Source organism: Centruroides sculpturatus, unplaced genomic scaffold (assembly GCF_000671375.1).
Source record: "Centruroides sculpturatus isolate CEXI.00-Female unplaced genomic scaffold, Cexi_2.0 scaffold273, whole genome shotgun sequence".
In the NCBI taxonomy this organism is placed as follows: Eukaryota; Metazoa; Arthropoda; class Arachnida; order Scorpiones; family Buthidae; genus Centruroides; species Centruroides sculpturatus.
Window position 1 is genome coordinate 681690 of NW_019384700.1, and position 12443 is coordinate 694132.

The 12443-nt window shown below is 32.6% G+C and overlaps 1 protein-coding gene across 2 annotated transcripts; it reads right to left on the bottom strand.

The window, feature by feature from the left end:
* On the bottom strand, positions 1-8850 carry LOC111627533 (zinc finger protein ZIC 4-like). Of its 2 annotated transcripts, none has more exons than XM_023371131.1 (3): positions 8715-8850; positions 4437-5757; positions 1-891 (listed from the first exon to the last, which is right to left on the bottom strand). In XM_023371131.1, the coding sequence occupies exons 2-3, from the start codon at positions 5491-5493 to the stop codon at positions 386-388; spliced, it is 1563 nt and encodes a 520-aa protein (XP_023226899.1). In that variant the 5' UTR covers positions 5494-5757; positions 8715-8850; the 3' UTR covers positions 1-385. The 2 variants fall into 2 exon arrangements, with proteins under 2 accessions (XP_023226899.1, XP_023226898.1); XM_023371130.1 differs by lacking the exon at positions 8715-8850 and adding an exon at positions 5878-6012.
* Positions 8851-12443: the final 3593 nt, after the last annotated feature.

Genomic DNA, 12443 nt, shown 5'->3' on the forward strand with positions numbered 1-12443 from the left:
TTCTGTTTAATGTCAACAACAACACACAATATTGTACGTATTTTATTTAATGAAGGTCGTTCAGACCCAGTCGGGATTTACCTACAATTAATTTAAAAACTTTTACAGGTTCTGGAAAGCCCCAGATATGTTACAATAATATCGACGCAATGGGTTCGCATCATTTATTGTTTGTACAGAGTGACCCGCACGGGTGCGGGAATGTCCCTCCCGTCTTTCGGGATCAATACAGGACGGACTATAGCAGCTCCGGGATGCAGTCTGCCGCGCTTCGGGTAACGCCCCTCTGGTCCCTTATCAACACACTACTCTCTCTCTCTCCGACCAGAACGCTTCTCGGGGCATTTACCCAGTCTCCACGTTGCTCGATTATGTACACACTTTCCTAATAAGCGGTGGTAACAGAATGTAGCGGATGGGGTATAAGTCCTCCTACGGGCGAGTGTTCGTTGCTGGGTGGAGTGGGCATCCCTGCCGACGACTGACATACGTACCACTCGCTCAGGTTTGTGGGGTGGTGTCCGGCTCCCGCCAAAGCAGGATGGTGGCCGGTTAAAGTTAGTGCTACAGAGGCCGGCCCGACCGCCGGGTTGACCTGTTGAACTCTTCCAATGTTCGAACCCGTACCGCCGTCACTCTCGTAACCCGAACCCGTGCTACTGGCGCTACTTCCTACGGGTCCGGGAGTCGAGCCCGGCGGCGGAGGAGATTTTCCGTGAACCTTCATATGCTTCCGTAGAGAACTGGGATGAGTGTAACTTTTGTCACAACCACGAATTTTACAGTTATAAGGTTTGTCACTTGTGTGGACGTGTGAATGTTTCTTCCTGTCTGAGCTATTAGCAAACCTCCTGTCGCAACCTTCGAACTCGCATTTAAAGGGCTTCTCTCCTGAAACAGAAAGAGTTATTCTTAATTTTTATTCTATTTATTCTCAATATTATTTTTATAATTTTCTTGTTAATTTGTTTGCAATAGAAAAACAATTCATATTTTCAATCAGTTTTCCTACAGGTTCTTAGGCTATTCACGAAAATTATATACTAACCCGAATGCAAGATATTTTAAAAAATTTCGGATATATTTTCTTGAATGGTCTTTAACCTTTATTTTAACTCGCTAAATGGCACGAGAGCTATGCAGTGGCTTTACTTCTCCTGGAGGAAAAGCGGGTATCCATGCATTTGGGGAGATTTTATTGCTCGGCTAAACGGAGAGCGTAGCGATGATGGTACCTGAGGAGTGGAGGAGCAGGGCATTTAATATTAGCGAGAATGCGTGCGGATTCCCACAGTCAGAAACAAAATAGTTGGTTGTGCACAGAAGCTCCCATTATTCTACATTACACGGTCTGTTGTAGAAAGCAGATGTTGGATGGACTTACGCCCATCCCTCGTAGTTTACCTAAGCTTCTCGGGGCGGGGCGTTCGAGAGTAGAGGGCTTGGTTCTTCCCCTTGTAGGATTGGGGTTGTGCAGCTGTCAAAACCCTGGATTTTCCTCCTCCTCCCCCGCTTCGTGGGAAGTGCACTTCTTTTCTTTCATGTCTCTTTCAGGAGTATAAGTTCAATCTAATTATATTCTCATCTATTGAATGTAAGGCAAATCCATTTCCTGTATTCTATGAATTATTGATAGATAAGATTAGTCTTGTGACCCAACCACAAAAGCACAAAAGATAAACCTCTTATAACCGAATTAAAACGCGATGAGTTATCATCGAATCCGATTTAAACCCTTTTTATTTGCACCTGTTTAGTTTAAGAAACAAAACTTCTAATGTTAAGAATAATTTAGTATCTAGAAAAAGAAAAAAGAAGAAATTTGAAGCTAAGAATTTTAAAAAATCTCGTTCAGATCTGTAAATATTCAAAAATAGAAATAAATCAATTATAATGTCTCGTGGGCGTAGAAATGCAAACAAAATCTTTTTAGCACGAAAAGTCATTGTTCTTTTGCTTCTCGACAGAAGAATTAAGAATCATTAAGCAGTATTGGGAGGTTTCCAACTAAAGAGGAGAATGAAAAATTCTAAACCAACGTTTGTGTTGCTCTATCTCGCAATCATTTGTCTTCATTAGTACTTTGAAAGAATTTTAAGCAGTTTACGTTTCAGACCTAAGATTTTATTATTATTTGTAACTTAATGGCTTAAGACAAATTCAACACATCCGAAGAAAAGATTCATTTCAAATATCGAAAGACAGCATTAGTATTTCTTTGATTTAAAATAATGTATTTGTAATAACTTCTGTGTTGCAATTTATGATTTCAATTATTTTTCTTCCTTTAAACAATTACATGAAATGTTAATCAAAAGAAAATAAATGGAATGGTAAATTATTTAAATTTATACAATATATATATATATTTATATATTTGCTTTATAATATTTTCTTACTTTAGAAATTACTTTAGAACTTATTAATGTAATTTCAAAAACAAAAATTTATACTTAAAATTTAATAAATAGCTTGGTAAACTGAAGAAATTAGCCTGGAGATGAAATGTCATTCTACGTATCAATGCACGATGCTATTATATACACAGAGTGATAAATCACCTTCAGGCTAATTTCTACTAAAACTATCAAACTAAAAGAGTCTCATCTATAAAGTTTTAAGTAAAACAGTTTGTTTTTTAATATTATGTTTAATGGAGTGAAGTACTTGCAGCTCTTAAATGATTTTTCCTAATCCTTCGTCAGCAAGTACCAAAATTCAATATAGAATTCTTCTGAGAGATAATAGCCTACTTAGTAAGGAACTCAAATGATTTGACGAATAAGATTTACTTTGAGAGATAAAACTGAGAAAAGATAAGCTAAGTGATAACTCTTTTAATAAATTCCGGAAGCGCGTGAATCCTTTAAATGTTTCTTTTGAAAAAAAGGATGCCGATATGAGAACAATTAAGGGATAAGCAATCCCGCGGAGCCAATGTGTCCCCCAGTGACATCGACTACAATTTGACATCGAAGTAAACACCTTCACTACAAGAAAATATCTCTTATGACAAGAAAAGAAACTTCAGAAAATAACAAAAAAAAGAAAGACATTACGAATTTAACGAAAGAAATTCTTGAATTAAAAATTGTCAGTTGTAAACAGTTTGAGAAAAGCGTGTTCGATATTCTATTTAATAGTTATCACTTTTCATATTTCTTTTATCTCTTTTTTTTAACAGGAGAAAAATNCTTATGGTGCTATTTAATAATTAAAAAAAGGTATAAGATTTTAAGAGGACTTTTCTTAAATTGATTATAAACATTTATCATTTTGTATAGTTGTATTTTGCAATTAAATATGATTTCAAATGGATCAAGTTGTGTACTTGAAATCAATTTAACTGTTCAATTTTTTGAGATTATTATTGATCTTATCAGTTTAGTAGACAAGCGATACATTGATACACTTTGTAAACATTATATTATCGTCATTAAAACCAGCAATTATCCATTTTCGATGTTTACAAACTGTATCCAGGTATCACTGATCTATACAGTGAGATTATATCAGACTGATAAGATCAGCAACTCATAGGAAATTGCAGTAGAACCTCCCATTAATGCCGTTTTCAATTACAGTGTAAGCATAACTTTTTTAAAAATAAATACAGATTTCAAACTGTTCTTTAAATAAAATTAGTAGTTTTTTAAATTTAATTAATACAAGTATATATGTACTGTACAGTATAGTATATCATGTTCTTAAATGTTACATACTTGATTTTTAAAGTCTGCCATTTTAATGGATAGTAATAAGAGGAATTCTAAGTTATCAGAAAGTGTGATAGTATCATTGAAAAACTTTAATCTGTACTAAATTAGTTTATTATACTTGTTCAGAGAATAAAACAAATTTTGTATTACTGAAGTTCATCTCTAACAAGACACCATCGAACCAGATAGGTCAGTTTCTTGACCCTTGGAAGAAGGGGCGAAAAGTCACCACACCTGACCCATGTATCAAGTGACAAACTGCTCTCGATCCCTCGGGACTCGTCTAATAACAACCATCATTGGGTGGCCCTATCTACCTGACAGCTCCCTAGAGGCCGTAATCTGCTTTTAATGGGTTCCTAGGCCACAAACAGGGTTTGTTCTACAAGTCCGATTGCGTTGTTAAACCACACAATCAGATAAATCATTCCCCACACCACCTGCACTGCTTTACAACATTCTACCGTTTTACTAAATATGACATTGGAATTAATTTCTAAGACCCAAATTTTCGTTTTCTCTTGCTGTAATACGTGTCTTGGGATTATTATGCTACGATAAAGTTGGATTACACATATTAAATAGTTTTTGAACTCCTGTTATATATTAGTTTAGTATGCAATAAAAATTTTAGTTGGAATGATTAGCATGATAATCTTTATTAGCTACTTGTGTGTATTAAAAGCAAAATTAGTACATAACTTGTATACATCTTACCTGTGTGAGTCCTTTTGTGAATTTTAAGATTTTCGCTTCTCGCAAATACTTTTCCGCAGCCTGGGAAAGGGCACGGAAACGGCTTTTCTCCGGTGTGAACTCTGATATGATTTACCAGTTTGTATTTCGCTTTGAAAGGCCTACCATTCCTAATACAATCCTGCCAAAAACAAGCATGATTAGTACACTCGGGTCCACCGACGTGTTCGACGGTAATGTGAGTCACAATTTCGTGCATGGAATTAAACGTTTTACTACACGGTTTCTTAGGACTTGGTTGATCTTGGTCCACCCACAAACATGTCATTTCCTGCTTAATAGGTTGCCTCATGTAACGAAAGAAGGCTCCCGAACCATGATGATGTGGGACATGTCCTACGTTGACAGCTCCGTAAGTGCCCGTCAAGTGATGGTCGGAACGCGGAGCTCCCATTTGATTAAATGTATCAGGCCGGCCATACATATCGGTTCCGAGCGACAGTCGAACTTGACCATTGACATGTCCCGTGTGGTGGGGATGTTCGAGACCCGAAAAAATGTCTGCCGTGTGATGAGACGACGACACAAACATTCCATGATGAGCTGGACTATTTGTTGTCAAAGAATCGTGCGTTGCCAAGGTACTCGATAGCGAAGGCATATGATCCCGACGGATGAGAAAATCTCTAGTGGCGTAACCACCCACATGACTATGATGGCTCACGTGAGAATGAGGTACCCCGTACCCGTTGGGTGGTTGTCCCCCGAATTGGTGGTTAGTCTGAGAATGGGCCGCCGCAGCTGCCACGGCGGCAGCTTCACCAGCCATAGCGTGCGAAGGACTTAACTTGATGGCACCCATGTGGGCACTGGTGTCCATGAAGGGGTTCAACATGTCTGACGACTGATGGTGTTCTTGACCCCCGCGGTGGTGGACTGCCGGCGTGTTGAAGGGGAACCCCTGGCTGGGCCCTAGAGCCGGGTGACCATGGCCTCCTGGTAGCTCGACCAGACGTAGGGCTTGACTACGTTTACCGAACCCATGTTCCATAATCGCACTACTTAAAGTCTGCGTCATGCCAGCGGAGCAAGGCGTACGGACGTCCTCACCGAATGCTCCCCATTCGTCTAGCTGAGAGTCGACTGGCCGGGCTCACCTGGTGTGCTATGCCGTCACTGGCTGAGTCAACTTCTCTCTTATTGGATGAATATGAAGAACGGACAGACGAACTGCTTTCTGCTCCAATCAGATGCTAGTATCGTAGTAGATGGCACGTGCGTGTAGGCGGGGTTCCTCAGCGGGGGTTCGCTGTCAATCATCGGAGGAGTGATGCATCCCAGGCTTGAAAAGTAAAAAGTAAATACTATAGGCTTTATACTATACCTGTAAATCTTGGATCGAAATACAACATGAACATTTCCAATTTGTGTACTAACTCACAATCTACGGAATATAGCTTACCTTTAAAATAATTATGCTAAATGATATTTAGTTTCCCTCATCTTCAACCAACGTCTTATATTCATACAAATACATACAATGACAGTTAGTGGCAAGTAATATATACTGCTTTTATTCAAACTGATTTTTCTATTCTTTCACAATACTAATAGTTAATGGAATTTAAAATTACTCGCATCTTTTTTTAATTCTGGAATTTTATTTTTCAGATATTCAATTAAAAATATCTGTTAATTGAATAAAGTAAGCCATGTACGGATAGAAAATCTAAACAGACTTTTTTTAAAAAATTATTAAAATAAATATTTCAAAATTTTAATACATAACACTTAAAATGTTTACTATAAAATAATCTAATTTCTAACTAAAATAACCAATAAAATATTAAAAATCACGTAAAATTTTAATCTACATTAAATACAGTTTGTACAGAAGAAATTTCAAATTCATGTTAACATTAATAATTTAAATAATACTAAATTTATTACGGATAAAATTAACAAGCGTAAAATAATACTAAATTAACGCCGTATCTCTAATTAATGCATCTCTTGTAATAAATCTAGCAAAGTTTTATAGATATGTAAATATATTTACTTTAATAATGGGCTTTTTTAAATTATATACAATACCCAATATTTAAATTGGGACTGGTCAATGCAATTAAAATATATAATAATATTCTATTATATAAAATTTATATTCAGATATATAGGTAAAAATTTATATATAAAAATCCATGCAAACGTTCACTAAATTTAAATACATTAAAACTTAAAATGAACTAAAAGAATAATTAGTTTATCTGGAAAAGGATTCTTATACCAAATAGGCTACTTAGTTTAGTAACAATGGGATTTAGATAATCCTCTATTCCCTGAATAAGGTGCGAAGAAATGCTATTAGTACTGTATAGAAAATCTATTTTTAGAATATAATTTCTAAATAGATTATTATACTTAATGCATCTGCAATATACAATATGCAAAGCAAAGAATTCTTAAGAATAAAACTTTTAAAACATTATAAAAGTACTCAATTATTGTAAGGTGTTCAAAGTTCATTAAGTGACTGACAAAGTAAAAGCAAGCAGTTCTTTTACATAGCTTATCTAATAAGTTATTATTTTTTTGATATTTAAGCTAGTATTTTATTCTCATTTTAATAATAAGTAAGTACGATTATACTCGTTATTTTTAAATGAAAAACTGTTATAGAAAACATAAATACATTGAATTCGTAGTTAAATTTAATGCCGTAACGAAGTTGGTATATGAAATAGTTTTGCTACTGTGATTACTTACTGGTCAGTTAGTATAAATATGATTTATTTCTATTTTATTCTCTATTAGAAATATGTTTTTCTTTCTATGGACATGTAAACTAAATAATACAATTTACGGCTAACTGGACACTTGTTTTAAGAAGTTCCTTCCTGTAACAATTTAGCCAGGGCCTTAATGACTAACACAAGGTTTTAACAGCTGGTTTTAAGAAGAAAGCTAAATAAATTCAGATGGTTCGTATTTACTCTTCTGTAAAACGGATTGAGACAATAAAATGGTCAGAAACATGATATATTCCAGATCAATAATTATTTAGATGCTTCAAACATCATCATTACTATTAGATATAATAAAATTCTTAATGTAAGTTACCATATTTAGAAATAGGAAACTTTCCTAAAACAGAAACCATTGAGCTAAATTTATGTATTTAGATGTAAAATTCATTTAAAATTCATTTCAAATTTTTATTGCAGTATAAAAATAGTAAATAGGCTTATATCACTTCCTTCTTTAACATAGAAAACAGATTAATTAATAAATATAATTCTACGTAATAAAATCTAACAGCAAAAATATCTGAATAAAATTCGCGTTAAAAATTTTTTTTTAAAATGTTATAAAAAGATTATGTATAAATAATTTTAATATATATTATATTAGCTTATATAAAACTTAATGATTTGTATACTTAAATGCCAAATTATATTTTAAAAATATGATGTTTAATATATAAATTCGCCACTTATATGAATGAAAAATTGGGATAAAATTGTTTAAATTTTTCAATATCAAATGGCAATATTTCTAAACGAAAAGAAAAAGAACAAAAATCGAAGATTTCTTTCGAAACATCATTAACACATTAGAGTATTGTGTTGCGTCACGCGTGACAACAATATAGGATCTCGATATGGCTCTTGTCCCTCGCGAGATCCGCCAATCGGATTAAAAGCATCATGGCGCCGTCCAGCTACATGGGGGTTTGTTGCGTGTATTGTGTAGTCTTTCATTACTTATTTCTTCAGCAGGGGATTGATAGACATATTGTACGTCCAATTCCATGAAAAATAAAAAAGATTTTATAAAAAGATAACTATTAAATTGGCTAACTCATTACAGAAAAAAATAAAAATAATTTTCTATTATAATGAGAATTTTCAAAATTCAATAATAATAATAATAGAAAAATCTTCTAGTATTATAAATGATTACATTTGTTTATTCGAAGTTCGTATAATTTAATTTTATAAAATATTACCTTTATCATTCATTAATCAAATATTAATTTATTAGATTAATGAATGATAAAGATAAATTTAATGTCATTGAAATTCAGCATTTTTAATACTAAATAATTAGTTTTATTATATAATTAATGAGTATAAATCAAGTAATATATTTTCCTAATCTAGTTAAAGGTCATGAAATCATTGCCTTATAATTAGATCAGTTCTACATAGGCTACTTATCTTTCTAATTCAGGTAATTTTTCTCTAGTAGATGTATTATATTTCCGTTTACATCTGTAAGTTACATACATAAACTTACTGTAATATAAAATGCAAATAAACAAATCATTTTGTATTGTATTGTATTTTGTAAAAAAAAGAGGCTGATGAATTTACAATTAAATAAAAATACGTAATAGAGACTAAAAATGTCTTCACTTGTCGCCAAGTCCAGTATCTTCCGCTGCAGAGACGACCTTTCTTTAGAGGCTATGCCTCTGCAAAAACATGCAAAACAGTCTAAAAGTCCACAGGTGACAATCCCATCACAATTAAAAATATAATATTTCTTTTGTAAAAAAGAGCTGACGAATTTAGAAGTCCTTTTTTTAAAAGTCCACACATTGTCACCTATGGACTTTTAGACTGTTTTGCATTTTTTTGCAGAGGCATAGCCTCTAAAGAAAGGTCGTCTATGCAGCGGAAGATACCGGACGTGGCGACAAGTTAAGACATTTTTAGTCTCTATTACGTATTTTTATTAAATCAATTTGATTTATTTATTCCATAAGTTTTTAGGATGATTATAACCATGAGCGAATCTAGGTTTTTCGGGGCCTAGGCCTTATTGAAGTCCAAAGGACTCCATTTTTTTTTTTTTTTTTTTTAGATTAAGAAATCAATTGATCACAATAATACTATAAATTATTATTATTATTATTANTATATATAAAAATATATAGATAATAAACATAGATTATACGTAAGCTCTTATACAATTCACGAATGTTGCAAGTTTAAGTTAGACGTAAAGAGATATTATTGGATAGCGATGAGACAGAGCAGTAATTAGCTCTTACTACACTACTTTTGCCACTTCACTCTGTAGGTTAAATAGGATATCGATGAACGAATGACCACGTCAATGAAGTGATCAGTAGAAGTAGTCTAAGTGAATTACACTACGGATAACTCATCAATTCGAATAATAACAGTGCAATTATCATGGCAGGAGATGCTAATTGATTGTTATTTAGCTTCATGTCACGCACAAAAGAAAGCTATCATCATTTTTGTTATGGCGTCGGATGTCATTTTCATATTTTTTCGGATATCTTATCAGGAGACGATATAAATTTTACAACCAAATGAATAATTCTTCGTATAATTAACCCCAATCTTTTTAATTAGTTTTATATGGATTAAAATAGTGTAGTAGATTAGGGAAATTATTTTAGCCTTACGTAATTCAGATAGAATAAGTGTAGATGTAAGTAAAGATTTGCTACGGACTTTTAATTATTTTCTGTCTAGATACAGAGTTACAAGACTAGGAGATGAAGTATGTGACCTTTGACTCAGGCCATACTGTAACGAACTACTACAAGTGAGAGTCGGCATATTTCAGTGTTTGGGGTCGATAGAAATATTGGGACACAGAATACGAGGACTGTCCCTACATTGACAGTTGGACAATGGGGCAAATTTAAACCCTGCGGCTCGCTAGAACAGACAACCTACGGTTTTCTCATTTTTCTTGCTTGCCCCCGAGCTTTTTTAGGGTCTGTAACACTTGTCCCAACCTTCCGTGACAGCCTCTGGAATGTAGTGCTGACAGGAAAATTTGGTTTAGTTTTGTTATCGATATCGACACCAACACCAATGCTATTACTGTAAAGGTAAAGCTTCGACGTGTAAAATCTAAATATTTATTTTCAAAAGGTAAAATTAAAAGAACGGTTCCCATGTTAACTCGAATATCGTTGCAAATTATAGAGTAAGAAAAGAAGTTTAAAATCTTAAAATGTAAATTAAAACAATCATTAGACTAGAAACAAAAATCAGCTATTGTTTAGGGGATTTTTGTTATTTCTAATTTAAAAAAAACTCACACATTAAGTTTTGTTGACATTTATACTGTAGAAAAATTCTTTCAAGTTTGTGAACTTATTTAAATTTATCTTCTGAATAGCTTAATTTGTATGTAGATATCTAGGTTTTTTTTTTATCAAAGAAATTTTTCAATCAGTCGCATAATAGATAGATAGTGTGTTGCAATCGAGATGGCGAAGGATCATTTGTTGGCTCGGACATACAGTTATCAATTAAATGAGATCATTAACTGTACGTGCAAACGACATCCTAGGGCGAGCAAGACTACGGACACGAAAAAATAAAAAGATGGATTTTTTAACGTTTTGATTGTATCCTAACCCGTAGATTGGTAGCAGCGGGACTACAGTCATCATTACAAGTGAAGTTCCTCTGAAAAAGAATAAGAAAAACTGTCAGCTGCAACCAACTTCATTGTGTCTCTTTGACTGAAATTCTTTCTTTGATCTCGTTGGACGCTATGGTTGACGTCAGACACCTCACTGTGTGAGAACATTTCCTAATCTATGTGCCGGATGTCTACCTAATCACTGTAAAGGTTATATAGATTTATAGGCTTTTATTTTCCTCGTATATTACTTTTATTGGTAAAAGTCGTGTGGAGAGGGATGGGTATGATCGGACTTGTAAACTTAAAAGGGTGTGGATTTGTATTCTACATATTGCTCTCGTTTCAAGGTTGCATTTACTATTATTATTATTTTAAAGATTCTAAAATCTTTTATATTATTACATGCATAGTATCCTATTATAAAAATTTGGTATAATCGAGCAGCATATAAATATAGGGTTTTAAATAACGTTAGTTAGCACCTGCCTTTAATTTTCAAATCAATTTAATAGCAGATAGAAAAAAAATTATAATTATGAAGCTTTTTGTTTTGACGTTAAAATTCAAACCTACGTAACAAAGTTAGATTTATATCTATATTTGAGTACGTGATAAAATTATTTAAGTTTAATATTAATCATTTCCATTTTATAAATTACATGATATTAAAGTATTATGTATAAATTATTCCTTTACACAGTGTTTAATTTTTTTTAATTTAAAAAAAAACAAACCCTATAATACAAGTAATTATTAGAAATACACTACTAGATGATTTCTATATTTAATGCAATCAAATACCATACTTTTAAATTAGGAAAAAACCCCTTAAAATCTGGCTTTAAAACTTTTATGATTAGTAAATCAAAAATGAAACTAATTATATATAATTAGTTTCATTCTCTATTACAATATACAGTATTTATAATGAGAAAGTGATGAAATTTCTAAATAAAATAAAAATTCATTTTTTTTAATTATTTAAATATTTGAGACTTAATTTGAATATTTTTATTACTTAGATTTTGTTGACATTATTATTATTATTATTATTATTTATTTATTAGTTATAATATAAACAGCTTAAATTTTACTCTAAACACCACCTGCACTGCTTTACAACNAGAATTACTATTTTCCTGCGAATTCTATTTCTATACAAGCATAACGACGACCGGTACTTAAAAGGTGAGAACAGGAAGATATTTTATTGTATTCTACACCTATTTATCTTTACAATTTTAATTATTTACGTATCTTTATATACTTTAGTCCTTTAATAATTTAGTCCTAAATAACAAGGACTATCATCTTCAAAAATTTATATAAAACTCAACTATATTATAATATAGGCGATGATTATGACATGAATGGAAGTTTGGCACACGAGCGGTGCGATTGGGCCAATTTTTACGAATGCCATAATCGCTAATTATCATACGGTATTTTGTGGTTAGACTAAACCTATAACACTATATTTATAGAACTCAAAATCATGTATAAACACAGTGTTTGTGGCACGGCTTTATGGCACAGCTACCACAAATACTGTGTTTAATCTAACTTTTAATTAAATTATAAGATTATTATCGTTTCAGTATTATC